This window comes from Puntigrus tetrazona, chromosome 7 (assembly GCF_018831695.1).
Source record: "Puntigrus tetrazona isolate hp1 chromosome 7, ASM1883169v1, whole genome shotgun sequence".
NCBI lineage: Eukaryota > Metazoa > Chordata > Actinopteri > Cypriniformes > Cyprinidae > Puntigrus > Puntigrus tetrazona.
Window position 1 is genome coordinate 12144372 of NC_056705.1, and position 13975 is coordinate 12158346.

At 39.9% G+C, this 13975-nt stretch overlaps 2 protein-coding genes across 5 annotated transcripts; both read right to left on the minus strand.

Annotated features, from left to right (window-relative positions):
* Positions 1 to 68: 68 nt before the first annotated feature.
* Positions 69 to 13879, minus strand: ecsit (ECSIT signaling integrator). Of its 3 annotated transcripts, none has more exons than XM_043243698.1 (8): positions 13777 to 13879; positions 2567 to 2757; positions 2084 to 2483; positions 1774 to 1997; positions 1501 to 1555; positions 1000 to 1148; positions 630 to 750; positions 69 to 535 (listed from the first exon to the last, which is right to left on the minus strand). In XM_043243698.1, exons 2-8 carry the CDS (start codon positions 2702 to 2704, stop codon positions 288 to 290), a joined length of 1335 nt encoding a protein of 444 aa, XP_043099633.1. In that variant the 5' UTR covers positions 2705 to 2757; positions 13777 to 13879; the 3' UTR covers positions 69 to 287. The 3 variants fall into 3 exon arrangements, with proteins under 3 accessions (XP_043099633.1, XP_043099635.1, XP_043099634.1); XM_043243700.1 differs by lacking the exon at positions 13777 to 13879 and adding an exon at positions 3079 to 3128; XM_043243699.1 differs by lacking the exon at positions 13777 to 13879 and adding an exon at positions 3043 to 3127.
* Positions 8102 to 13916, minus strand: LOC122348336 (evolutionarily conserved signaling intermediate in Toll pathway, mitochondrial-like). 2 transcript variants are annotated; one of them, XM_043243697.1, is made up of 8 exons: positions 13777 to 13916; positions 13392 to 13582; positions 12909 to 13308; positions 12602 to 12825; positions 9503 to 9557; positions 9040 to 9170; positions 8666 to 8786; positions 8102 to 8571 (listed from the first exon to the last, which is right to left on the minus strand). In XM_043243697.1, the coding sequence occupies exons 2-8, from the start codon at positions 13527 to 13529 to the stop codon at positions 8324 to 8326; spliced, it is 1317 nt and encodes a 438-aa protein (XP_043099632.1). In that variant the 5' UTR covers positions 13530 to 13582; positions 13777 to 13916; the 3' UTR covers positions 8102 to 8323. The 2 variants fall into 2 exon arrangements, with proteins under 2 accessions (XP_043099632.1, XP_043099630.1); XM_043243695.1 differs by having other exon boundaries at positions 9040 to 9209.
* Between the last annotated feature and the right edge of the window lie 59 nt (positions 13917 to 13975).

Genomic DNA, 13975 nt, shown 5'->3' on the forward strand with positions numbered 1-13975 from the left:
AAACTATAAAGTTTTTAACTTCTTGTCAACTTTCAATCAACTTTACAGTACAAAACTAAATCTAAATATCAGAGAAATGTTTGTTTTATTGCACTGCCAAATGAGTTCATAACATATTTACACACAGAGCAACTCTTCATACTGTAGACAGATCTCAACTGAAAAGCAGTGTGTAATAGGTAAGACATGAACCAGTATCTGTTAACTAAATTAAATATAAAGTTCATCAAATTAATGTAAAACTACCACAGTTGCCTTCGTGAAACACACATCCATTGGCATGGCTCTCACTGTTTCATTCTTTGTGATTGTAGCGGCTCCTCCTCAATAATTTGTTCATTTTCAGCCTCCTGCTTGGGGGTTCGCTGAGTATCCGACGAGGTCTGCAGTTCTCTGGGTCCAGAAGCCAGCCGGAACACTGTAGGGATCTGGCCCAGTATGGGACAGGTCTCCTGTAGACCAGAAATCCACTTAGACAGGGTAGCCTCGTCTCCCTGACCGGTCATACACATGGCGTAAACCGGCCCCTCTTCCACTGCAGGATCAAATGAATCGACATCATTGTATGTGTCTGGTGATATGCAAACCGTTTTATTCAAACCACGTTGACAAAGCAATACGAGTCTCACCATCATCCACATTGAAACTGAAATCATCACCCATGTCTCTTTCCAGGTCGAGGTCCACTCGCTGAGGATAGAAGACACTCTGCTCTGGACCAATCATCTCAGGGTCAAACTCTTCCTCAACCTACAGGAAAGGAAGATTGTTACACTAAGTTTAGAATAAATTAAGATTTTTTTTTAAATTTCTTATCCTCACCAAGTCTGTATTTATCTGAACACAATATAGTAAAACAGCAACATTCTAATGTCATTTATTCCTATGATGGAAAAGCTGAATTTTCAGATTACTCTGGCTTCCAGTGTCACACGATTCTTTAGAAATCACTGATATGTTGACTTTCAAGAAATGCCATCATTAGTCCGATTACTGTACCTTTTCCTCAGACGGTATAAGGTCTGCCCTGAGTATGTAATAATGAACACAGGTCTTTCTGAGCCATAGTGGAAATGGGCCTTCCACAAACACAGGATTGCAGGGATTGTGTTTGGCCAGAAGGGAGCGCTGGTCTGGGCTTTGAATACCTAATAACATATAGATGCAATGAGTTTTGTTTTGTGTGCATATTCATCAAACAGTATCGGAAATCACTTTTTATGCTAAGAAGCATGTAAAAAAAAAAAAAAAAAAAAAAATGTTTTCCAATCACTTTGTATAAAGATATAGAATGAAAACATCACAGTTCCTTTGTAACATTTCAGCTTAAATACTGTTAGTAGTTTTTAAGAACAACCAAAGCATTGTTTATAAACTGAGTTGTGAGTTCGTATTATTTTGTGAAGTACAGATGAGATAAAGATGACATACATTTAAGCCAGAATATTCTTGTTTAGAATATTTCAAGTTCAATTATCGGTAATGTTAAAAGCTACATACCAACAATATGGGGACGCATAACTTCACCAGTCTCTGTCATATCTGTTGATGGATACTGCAATGTGTAAAAAGAAAAAAAAAAGCACATTTATCAGACAAAAGCCTTTATTTTCAGATAGAGTAAATATGTGTGTGTGTGTGTGTGTGTGTGTATGTATGTATGTATATATATATATATATATATATATATATATATCTTACTAACCCCAATCTTTTGTACAGTAGTGGTTCTGCTTGTTTAATGCTGCTTTAAATTGTAGGTTCAATAGTCACCTGATAGATTGTTATTTTAGCACTCAGGTCATCTGCAATCCGGGTAAGACTGAATCGAGCGAGCTCTACTGGGTCACTGGTGAGCACATGTGGGACGGGGAAAGGGTTTGCGTGCTTGAACTTGGGAAACCAGTACATGATACGCTGAAACTTTCTCATAGGATGACTCTTTTCTCCAAATATCTGAGCCAGTAAAACCTTGGTCTCTACATTCGGCGTGATACCTAGAAAAATTAAGAACACAAATAATTGGCAAATCATTTAAGCCATGTATGTTTTTCTTTCTCTCCTAAAAGAAACAAACACACACCATAGTTCTCCATCTGCTCCAGCAGCTGTATTCCACACTCTTGCTGTCGTGGGTAGTGGTTGAACATCCTCTGAATGAAGTTCCGTGGCACAAACACCTCTTTTGGAAACACATCTAAGAGTTTGTTGTAAACAGTAATGTCTCGTTCTACTCCAAATTCTGGCATCTTCTTTAGAGCAGCATAAATAAACTCCACATGGCCTCTTCGTCGAATGTCCTTCTGGCTGAAAACATCCACGACTCTATTAAAATCAGCTTTGCTCTTTGAGTCGCTAGCAGCTCGCTCAAATAAATCATCATGTGTGACTAAACTTGTGTCTTTATTAAGTGTCTTATCTTCAGGTGTCTGGCTTGGACGGCTCGTGGAGCATACTGAACTGCAGTGGAATGGCCTCTGAAGCTTAAGAAAATTGGAAAAACACAGGGCATTAATGCAGGCACTAACAGTTTATGAATGGGCATTATTCAGAGGACAGCAGGTACCTGGCCATGGCTGTGCTGTGATCCAGGGGTTTGCAGATGTGCTCCACCAGGTAGTATCACACGCTGTACAGGAGTTCTCAAAAACCCTGCAACGCACCCAATACACTGGATCCGAAACAGATGACGAGGAGCATTCATGATTATGACATTACTAACCACATCAGATGGATTACAAATGTGTTAAAATCAGCCTGGAAAGGAAACAAAGGAAAACATCAGATTATCAATATCTTTTTCATGTAATAATTTATGCAATATCTATCCATCTATCTATCTATCTATCTATAATTAAATCATGGAAAAATAATATTATTTTTAGATCTATCTATATATCCATGTTAATTATTAGTGATCTATCATAGAGTACTTAAATATAATGCAATAGCAATTATGTAATCTATTAATAATTACTGTGACATTCGCTACTGCATTTAGTAGAAATGTAAGTAAGCTGTAAAATAAAAATAATAATTTACTCAAGAGAAATAATCAGGTCTCCTTCAAACACGCACCGGCTGGTTTCCTGGTCCATCGTCTTTTAACTTCCCCCCAGAAACGTTACGAGGAAGGTTTCTCTCGCGTTGGTTCCGGGCTGGGTGTATTATACACGACATCAGCGCTAGATGGCAGAAAGGCATTGGAGGAAAACCACAGCCGCAGCTGTCAAAGTTCTGTTTTAGTTTGTCTTTTTTATCTTTATCTGTTCAACAACTTCTGCAGTCCTCAGTGGCACCTCCACGCGTGTCCCGCCCGCTCTCGGCAATGCTGTTGACAGCATATATGGACTTATGTGTTGCGTTTCTGCCAGTGGGATATACTAGTATGAAACAATATTTGAGAGATCTGTAAGGACTGTTTGACTCAGACATGGATGGATCTACGAATAGTCTCGGTGAGTTCATAAAAGGTTTTTGCAACATATAATTGCTACATTCGTTGTTGCTGTATTAAAAGTGATAAGTTGATATTATTTAATAATGAGACGATCCTAAACTGGTTTTAGCTGGTCTCCTAGGCTGGTCAGACAAACTGGTTGTTAGTCTAAATATCTGTCTTAAGAGAGAGCACTGACATGAACAATAAATATAAATGAATAACTTTTTGCCCATATTAATTGATATATGTTTTTAAAGTAACAGTCAAAACTGGTATTGTTAAGCAAATGTTTGTTACAACACAATTCTCCTCAAAAAGGGTGTTGTTTACATAATGTGAGTGTATACTGCATATTTAATATGTATATATAAATACACACACATACAGTATATATCTTAAAAATATGTGTATATTTACGTTCTTATATTTTCTATAATATACAGTACAGACCAAAAGTTTGGACACACCTTCTCATTCAAAGAGTTTTCTTTATTTTCATGACTATGAAAATTGTAGATTCACACTGAAGGCATCAAAACTATGAATTAACACGTGTGGAATTGTATACATAACAAAAAAAAGTGTGAAACAACTGAAAATATATGTCATATTCTAGGTTCTTCAAAGTAGCCACTTTTTGCTTTGATTACTGCTTTGCACACTCTTGGCATTCTCTTAAATAAAATGGGGTTGGGACCATCAGTTGTGTTGTGCAGAAGTCAGGTGGATACACAGCTGATAGTCCCACTGAATAATCTGTTAGAATTTGTATTATGGCAAGAAAAAAGCAGCTAAGTAAAAAAAAACAAGTGGCCATCATTACTTTAAGAAATGAAGGTCAGTCTGTCCGAAAAATTTGGAAAACTTTGAAAGTGTCCCCAAGTGCAGTCACAAAAACCATCAAGCGCATCAAAGAAACTGGCTCACATGCGGACCTCCCCAGGAAAGGAAGACCAAGAGTCACCTCTGCTGTGGAGGATAAGTTCATCCGAGTCACCAGCCTCAGAAATCACAGGTTAACAGCAGCTCAGATTAGAGACCAGGTCAATGCCACACAGAGTTCTAGCAGCAGACACATCTCTAGAACAACTGTTAAGAGGAGACTGTGAATCAGGCCTTCATGGTAGAATATCTGCTAGAAACCACTGCTAAGGACAGGCAACAAGCAGAAGAGACTTTTTTGGGCTAAAGAACACAAGGAATGGACATTAGACCAGTGGAAATCTGTGCTTTGGTCTGAGTACAAATTTGAGATCTTTGGTTCCAACCTCTGTGTCTTTGTGCGACGCAGAAAAGGTGAACGGATGGACTCTACATGCCTGGTTCCCACCGTGAAGCATGGAGGAGGAGGTGTGATGGTGTGGGGGTGCTTTGCTGGTGACACTGATGGGGATTTATTCAAAATTGAAGGCATACTGAACCAGCATGGCTACCACAGCATCTTGCAGCGGCATGCTATTCCATCCGGTTTGCGTTTAGTTGGACCATCATTTAATTTTCAACAGGACAATGACCCCAAACACACCTCAAGGTTGTGTAAGGGCTATTTGACCAAGAAGGAGAGTGATGGGCTGCTGCGCCAGATGACCTGGCCTCCACAGTCACCGGACCTGAACCCAATCAGGTGGTTTGGGGTGAGCTGGACCGCAGAGTGAAGGCAAAAGGGCCAACAAGTGCTAAGCATCTCTGGGAACTCCTTCAAGACTGTTGGAAGACCATTTCAGGTGACTACCTCTTGAAGCTCATCAAGAGAATGCCAAGAGTGTGCAAAGCAGTAATCAAAGCAAAAGGTGGATACTTTGAAGAACCTAGAATATGACATATATTTTCAGTTGTTTCACACTTTTTTTTGTTATGTATACAATTCCACACGTGTTAATTCATAGTTTTGATACCTTCAGTGTGAATCTACAATTTTCATAGTCATGAAAATAAAGAAAACTCTTTGAATGAGAAGGTGTGTCCAAACTTTTGGTCTGTACTGTATATACCAACAGAACATATTTATTTTAAATATATACATGCATGTGTTTGTATTTATATATACATAATAAATATACACATTACACACACATTTCCTATGTAAAAACAAAACTTTTATTTTGGTTGCGATTAAGGATTAATCATAGTTTATTGTCAATGTTGAGTGGGTGTCTGTAGCAGTGACACCGCATGTGCTTTTGTTTTGTTTACTGTTTGCTAACATGCTGGGTCAGCGGACAGCAGTAAATGTCATGCAGGAAGCCCTCTGGCGTCGCTCTTTTACCACAGATGCTTAATTTCTCCCAGCTTGTCTTTCTCTGATGATCTCAAGTGCCTCAAAGTCTGCATCATGTCAGAAGAGATGATCGCCAGAGATGTCTGATAATTGGTGCAACGGCCATGATTGGAGTGTTTGGTTTTCCTTGTGTCGAAAAATGAGGTTTAAAAGAGTGTGTCACTGTGGAAGTGGTTTATAAATGCATAGATTTGGAATCAGATTACTAAAGAAATTAGTTGGGATTTGTAAAGAAATTAATTGTAAATAAAACCATGTTGTGTTTCCTGAAAATTATGTACATGTAAATAACATGTAAAGGTCAGAATAATCAATATATTGACTTGTCGCCCAGTGGTACATGACCTCAATAATTTTTGGTGACGCAATATATTGCCCGTTATATTTACAATAAAAAAATGTAAATATGTGGTTTTTGCATTCCACTTGTGCGCAACAGTGTTCACCATTACTTTTCAGAGAGAAAATCTGTAAAATCTGTCTTTTTTCTTCTTGTAAGAAAATGTGTATTTACTATTTATTCAAGTTTTTTAAGGTACTTAATATTTAGATACTTATTTTCAATGATTTAAATATTTTTAGGTTAAAAATTAGTTGTCAATTGAAAGTGTGTAGGCCTTCTTGCATTATTATGCTGTGGCATAAAATGGTCTTAAAAGGACAGTAAAATTGCTTATTGCAACTACTTATTGGGCAATATATCAAGCTGTTATTGTGACGGGCCTAAATGAAAATAGTTTTGCACATGCTTTCATTTCACGAGAATTATCAAAATGAAATGTCTTTGACCTTGATGGCATCTTGAAACTCATACATACACTAAACCGTGTTGTAGAGTCACTTTTCACTCATAAATTGCGAGTAAATATTACAGAGAAATTCCAAGTAGCACGCTGAACTAAAGTTGAAAACTGAATTGGTGTTTTCTTGTAATATGCGCTTTGGAAGATATTAGATGCATAAGTTATTTTTCCTCGCTGTGAATTTCTCACTACTCTTTCTCATCTTTATCAAATGTTTAGTGCTTAAGTTTCTGCTATTTTTTGAGATGCATAACGGTGTCTCTGTCAAAACTCAATTGACTTCATAACAGTAACAGATCAGAATCGGTCTGGAAATTTTCTAATGGAAAAATTGGATCGACTGTCTTATTTCAAACTGAAGGATTTTTTTTCGGAGAAACGCAAGAAAGCCTCCCAGCTAGATAATATTTAGTTAATAGTTCTTCTATGTATAAACTTTGAAGGTTGTTTCAGGTTTTTCTCTTGCTTTTTGTCTCGTGGGAGGTAAGAATTTGTGTTTGTGAGTAAGAATGAAGATGCAGGGGCGGACTTAGTTAAAACTGTTTTGCATAATCAGTGATTGGCAGTGGATACCAAACGCTTCACAGACTGTTTTGCACGGAGCATATGGTTTTGTAAACCACGGTTGAGATGCAGTCGCTCATCTTTGATTTGTTTGTTTTTAGTGTTTGTTTATTTGAACATCTTCATTTTATTTGGGCTTGCTGATTCTGCATGCGCTCCTTCTTGGGGATCATAATTGTTTTAGACAGGAAAACAGTTCAGTATCCCACAATGCAATGCACTTGAACTGTCCTGCATTTGTGCCACAATAAACCAGATTGAGTACGAGTGCCAACTTTATACAAATTGACACATTAATTGCACATTAAAAATCTACGCAATGAGTTCGTGACAGTGGTTGAGTTACAGTATGTGTAGCATTGCATTCTCATGCTATTTTAAATGATGCTGTAAGCATTACACTAGTGCTCTATTCTGAACATTCCCTCTGTCCAAGGGTCTTAGGTAAGATTATCTTTAATTTGGTTGCAAATGCACTGGCTTAAAGTAAAAACCTTAGGAGATAGAGGTGATAGAATCAAATATAATTCACATGTAACCTAATTTGATCTTCCTTGTTAATTACTAGTTAACCTTCCAAATTATCTGAGAGTGTGGTAGGTAATGTTTGGTTATACACAGACCACGTGTTTTAGAAAAAACAAAAGAAAATAGGCACAAGGATGAGAATCATTAAACATTACATACAGTTTAGCAAACATAGTTTGTTAGTCTGTACCGTCTAGACCTAGGATAAGTAAAACATTTAATTCTCATTCCCTCTTCAGTCCGCATCTTTTTTAGATAAAACTGTTTAAATGAAACCTTTTGCAGTCTTTGTTTGCTTGTCTGTAATTTAAAAATGTTAATTCACTTAACATACAGTCTAGCACTATGAGAACCTTTTTATGACATTGACCGCATAGAGATTTGGCTATATAGTCTACGCTTGCTTACAATTTTAAAACATAAAGTTTTTAACTTCTTGTCAACTTAAAGCAATCATTACAGTACAAAACTAAATAAATCTAAATATCAGAGAAATGTTTGTTTTATTGCACTGCCAAATGAGTTCATAGCATATTTACACACAGAGCAACTCTTCATACTGTAGACAGATCTCAACTGAAAAGCAGTGTGTAATAGATAAGACATGAACCAGTATCCCCTAACTAAATTAAATATAAGGTTCATTAAATTAGATTAATGTAAAACTACCACAGTTGCCTTCGTAAAACACATCCATTGGCATGGCTCTCACTGTTTCATTCTTTGTGATTGTAGCGGCTCCTCCTCGATAATTTGTTCATTTTCAGCCTCCTGCTTGGGGGTTTGCTGAGTATCCGACGAGGTCTGCAGTTCTCTGGGTCCAGAAGCCAGCCGGAACACTGTAGGGATCTGGCCCAGTATGGGACAAGTCTCCTGTAGACCAGAAATCCACTTAGACAGGGTAGCCTCGTCTCCCTGACCGGTCATACACATGGCGTAAACCGGCCCCTCTTCCACTGCAGGATCAAATGAATCGACATCATTGTATGTGTCTGGTGATATGCAAACCGTTTTATTCAAACCACGTTGACAAAGCAATACGAGTCTCACCATCATCCACATTGAAACTGAAATCATCACCCATGTCTCTTTCCAGGTCGAGGTCCACTCGCTGAGGATAGAAGACACTCTGCTCTGGACCAATCATCTCAGGGTCAAACTCTTCCTCAACCTACAGGAAAGGAAGATTGTTACACTAAGTTTAGAATAAATTAAGATTTTTTTTTAAATTTCTTATCCTCACCAAGTCTGTATTTATCTGAACACAATATAGTAAAACAGCAACATTCTAATGTCATTTATTCCTATGATGGCAAAGCTGAATTTTCACTGCCATTACTCTGGCTTCCAGTGTCACACGATTCTTTAGAAATCACTGATATGTTGACTTTCAAGAAATGCCATCATTAGCCCAATTACTGTACCTTTTTTGCCCTGAGTAGGTAATAATGAACACAGGTTTTTCTGAGCCATAGTGGAAATGGGCCTTCCACAAACACAGGATTGCAGGGATTGTGTTTGGCCAGAAGGGAGCGCTGGTCTGGGCTTTGAATACCTAATAACATCATTTCATCAAACAGTATCTGAAAATGACCTTTTATGCCAAGAAGCATTAAAAAAAAAAAAAAAAAAAAAAAAAAAAATTCAAATTTCCAATATAGTATGAAAACATCACAACTGTTCCTTTGTAACATTTCAGCTTAAATACTGCACAAGTTAGTGGTTTTAAAGAACACCAAAGCATTTTGTGTTTATAAACTTGTAAAGTTGTGAGTTCGTATTATTTTGTGAAGTACAGATGAGATAAAGATGACATACATTTAAGCCAGAATATTCTTGTTCAGAATATTTCAAGTTCAATTATCAGTAATGCTAAAAGCTACATACCAACAATATGGGGACGCATAACTTCACCAGTCTCTGTCATGTCTGTTGATGGATACTGCAATGTGTTAAAAAAAAAAAAAAAAAAAAAAAGGCACATTTATTAGACTGACAAACCTTTATTATCAGAGACAGTAAATACACACTAGTAAAAAAAAAAAAAAAAAAAAAGTTATATATATATATATATATATATATATATATATATATATATATATATATATATATATATATATATATATATATATATATATATATATATATATATATATATATATATATATATATATATATATATATATATATATGAGTGACGGGGTGAAGAATCACACGTCAATGAGGCTAATCGGTCACGCGCTGCTCTCTGAAGGGGACAAGAGACAGGGGGTCAGTTTTAGCTTCTGTGAAGGCGTCGCTCACCGACTGGCGTGCCTCGTGGTGCTTTTAAAGCCGGGCTTGATGACGCACAGCTATGATGGGTGAGGCAAGGTGCTCCTCGTGTGTTGCCAGGGCAATGCTATGGTAGGGCCACTGTCGGACGATGACTCCTGGTGCAGATGTCGTGCTCGGTCCTCCCGGGTTGAGGGGAAAACACATTGGAGAACTGACCAATCAGGTGCTGGAGCTCCCTCTTCTGGGCAGCCGAGAGATGGGGGTTGACGTCTACAAATCACAGGATCGGAGGAGGCGAGAGCCGCAAGCTGGTCCCCTCTCTTCAATAAGTTGACGTGGTACAACTGATCTGTCCATCGCCGAGCAGGTTGGTGCAGTCAGTAGGTTACAGGCCCAATCCTCTCCATCACCGTGTAAGGGCCTTGCCAGGAAGCCAGAAACTTACAGGTAGCCATGGGAACGAGGACCAAGGACCATCACTCTGTCTCTGGGCTGGGACTCCCGTGGTTGGGCTGCCCAGTCATAATGGCGCTGTTGCGCCTTACTGAGATGCTCCCAGATTAATGGCATGACCCGGTCGATCTTCTCTCTCATCTGCTTGACATGCTCAATCACGGTGCGATGGGCTGCCGGCTGCTGTTCCCAGTCCTCCTTGGCGACATCCAGGAGACAGTGTGGCTGCCAGCCAAAGAGGAGCTCAAAGGGGGTGAAGCCAGTTGAGGCCTGGGGGACTTCTCTGATGCCAAAGAGGATGTACAGTAAAATAAAATCCCAATCTCTTCTGTCCTATGCTACCACCCATCACAGCATTTGTTTGAGGGTTTGGTTTAACCGTGGGATGATATACGGTGGTCCTCAACTGCTTCACTTTCAGCAGCCAACAGAGGTCAGCCATTAGCCATTCAACCAGTAAAAGTTTCTTCTCCCCCCCGCTGCTATACGACGCAATACAGCAGGCCATTTTGTTCAATGAATTGCGGAAGAGGATGGGGCCAAGCTGAACGTCTTTCCCCTCAGTGACGCACACCTCTTTTTGTTCCTTGGAAAAGCATCCCCTTCCCATAACTGGTTGGAAGACATCATAGTACAGGTTAGAATTTTGGGAGGGGGACTCACCATCTCTCCCGCTGTTAGAGGCAAGTAGTGTTGGCTGTTGTTGTGGTCGTCAAGCTGGCCTCCATCATCGGCAGCTCCCTCAGGGGCTGGCTGACTGTGTAGTGGTGGAGACGAGACGGTCAAACCCCAGCCAACCTCTCCGAGCAGCCCTGGCCCTGGCAGATCATTTAATATCCCCACCTCCACTGGCCAGGAACCAGAAACCACAGATACGTTTACCCTCTGGGCGGGCACTTGTCGTGTGTCTCCGTGCACACAGGTAATGGGGATGTACGATTTTGCTTCTCCCAGGGAAGCAAGGACTTTGGGTCGTACCAAACTCACCGCACTGCCGGAATGGCTTTCCATTAATGTGGACCTCTGCTTCAGAGTGGCGTGAGGCACAATGCAACCTGCCAGCCAGGTTTTTGCTGGAAGTACGGGGTCATCGGCTTATGGCTCATCCTGTACAGAGTGCGCCGCTGGCCTGCCGATTAGTCGCTGGGTACCTTCCGGTGCATGACGCTCCCTCCGGGAAAACACCGGCACTCTCTCCCCAGGCTCCCGATGTTGGGTCACGTGGAAGTGAGAAGTAGGCAGCCTGGGCTTCCCCAGTGAAGAGTGGAGCCAGCACCTGTGCCCAGTCATCTGGGTGCCATTCTTCTGCTCGAGCCATTGCCTTGAATTTGTAAGAATGCCTCAATGTCATCGTGGGCTGACATTTTGGGTAGCAGTTTCATGGCTTGAATATGGGGGTCATGCAGTGGAGCACACTGAGCTGTAGCGGTCCTGAGGGCGGCGAGTTCCCATTCCATCTCGCCCTGCCGAGTGGTCAGGTGTTCCACTATCTGCTGTTGGCAGATACTGACCTCAGTGAGCCGCTGTAGCACCTCTTCAATCTCAGGGGAGGAGTGTGTCGCCAGGAGACAAAAAAAGACGAGATCACTTTGATGATTCTTCACTTTCTAGCCTGCTTTCTCCACCAGTGTGACGGAGTGAAGAGTCACACGACAAGGAGAGCTCAAACAAAAACCCCGGAGGATGGATTTATTTACAATAAGTGGATAAAGCAGGTTAAAAAAAAGGTCTAATTGTGTCCCGGTGTTGTGGTGCAATGGGTCCGTGGCATGCGAATTGAGACTAATCGGTCACACGCTGCTCTCTGAAGGGGACAAGAGACAAGGGTTAGTTTCAGCTTCTGTGGAGGCATCGCTCACCAACTGACATGCCTTGTGGTGCTTTTAAAGCCGGGCTTGATGACGAGCAGCTGTGACCGATCAACCGGTGATGGGTGCGGCCAGGTGCTCCTCGTGTGTTGCTAGGGCTATGCTGATGATCCTTTGGGATGCGCGTCACAATATATATAGATAGATACATACATATATAGATAGATATGCATTACAGGAAAAAATAAATTTTAAAATATATTAAAGTAGAAAATGGTTATGTTTTTGTAGTGTTTCATAGTATTTTATTCGAATGAATACAGTCTTGGGGCTGAGCATAAAACACTTCTTTCAAAACCTTTAAAAAAAATCTTACTAACCCCAATCTTTTATACAGTAGTGGTTCTGCTTGTTTAATGCTGCTTTAAATTGTAGGTTCAATAGTCACCTGATAGATTGTTATTTTAGCACTCAGGTCATCTGCAATCCGGGTAAGACTGAATCGAGCGAGCTCTACTGGGTCACTGGTGAGCACATGTGGGACGGGGAAAGGGTTTGCGTGCTTGAACTTGGGAAACCAGTACATGATACGCTGAAACTTTCTCATAGGATGACTCTTTTCTCCAAATATCTGAGCCAGTAAAACCTTGGTCTCTACATTCGGCATGATACCTGGAAAAATAAATAAATAATTGGCAATTCATTTAAGCCATGTATGTTTTTCTTTCTCTCCTAAAAGAAACACAAACACACACCATAGTTCTCCATCTGCTCCAGCAGCTGTATTCCACACTCTTGCTGTCGTGGGTAGTGGTTGAACGTTCTCTGAATAAAGTTCTGTGGCACAAACGTATCTTTTGGAAACACATCTAAGAGTTTGTTGTAAACCGTAATGTCTCGTTCTACTCCAAATTCTGGCATCTTCTTTAGAGCAGCATAAATAAACTCCACATGGCCTCTTCGTCGAATGTCCTTCTGGCTGAAAACATCCACGACTCTATTAAAATCAGCTTTGCTTTTTGAGTCGCTAGCAGCTCGCTCAAATAAATCATCATGTGTGACTAAACTTTTGTCTTTATTAAGTGTCTTATCTTCCGGTGTCTGGTTTGGTCGGCTCGTGGAGCATACTGAACTGCAGTGGAATGGCCTCTGAAGCTTAAGAAAATTGGAAAAACACAGGGCATTAATGCAGGCACTAACAGTCTATGAATGGGCATTATTTAGAGGACAGCAGGTACCTGGCCATGGCTGTGCTGTGATCCAGGGGTTTGCAGATGTGCTCCACCAGGTAGTATCACACATTGTACAGGAGTTCTCAAAAACCCTGCAACGCACCCAATACACTGGATCCGAAACAGATGACGAGGAGCATTCATGATTATGACATTACAAACCACATCAGATGGATTACAAATGTGTTAAAATCAGCCTGGAAAGGAAACAAAGGAAAACATCAGATTATCAATATCTTTTTCATGTAATTATGCAATATCTATAATTAAATCATGCAAAAATAACATTACTGTTAGATCTATCTATATATCCACGTTAAATTAATTATTAGTGATCTATCAGAGTATTTAGTAAAATATAATAGTAATTATGTAATCTCTTGATAATTACTTTGCTGTGACATTCACTACTGCATTTTGTAGAAATGCAATTATGCTGTCAAATAAAAATAATTATATGCTCAAAAGAAATATGCAACAACACTCAATATCAGTCAATCTACTCAGATTCTATTCTGCTGTCAAGTCTCCTTCAAACACGCACCGCCTCGTTTCCTGGTGCATCGTCTTTCAACTTCCCCCCAGAAACG

What these genes read in the sequence shown, in the direction of transcription:
- ecsit (XM_043243698.1), bottom strand. Translation starts at nt 2,704, where the DNA reads ATGAATGCTCCTCGTCATCTGTTTCGGATCCAGTGTATTGGGTGCGTT. An exon ending in TTATACCGTCTGAGGAAAAG is followed by an intron (nt 751 to 999) that starts GTACAGTAATCG and finishes CCTTTCCTGTAG; the next exon opens with GTTGAGGAAGAGTTTGACCC. An exon ending in CAGTTTCAATGTGGATGATG is followed by an intron (nt 536 to 629) that starts GTGAGACTCGTA and finishes TTGATCCTGCAG; the next exon opens with TGGAAGAGGGGCCGGTTTAC.
- LOC122348336 (XM_043243695.1), bottom strand. Translation starts at nt 13,529, where the DNA reads ATGAATGCTCCTCGTCATCTGTTTCGGATCCAGTGTATTGGGTGCGTT. An exon ending in CTAAAATAACAATCTATCAG is followed by an intron (nt 9,558 to 12,601) that starts GTGACTATTGAA and finishes AACACATTGCAG; the next exon opens with TATCCATCAACAGACATGAC. An exon ending in ACCTACTCAGGGCAAAAAAG is followed by an intron (nt 8,787 to 9,039) that starts GTACAGTAATTG and finishes CCTTTCCTGTAG; the next exon opens with GTTGAGGAAGAGTTTGACCC.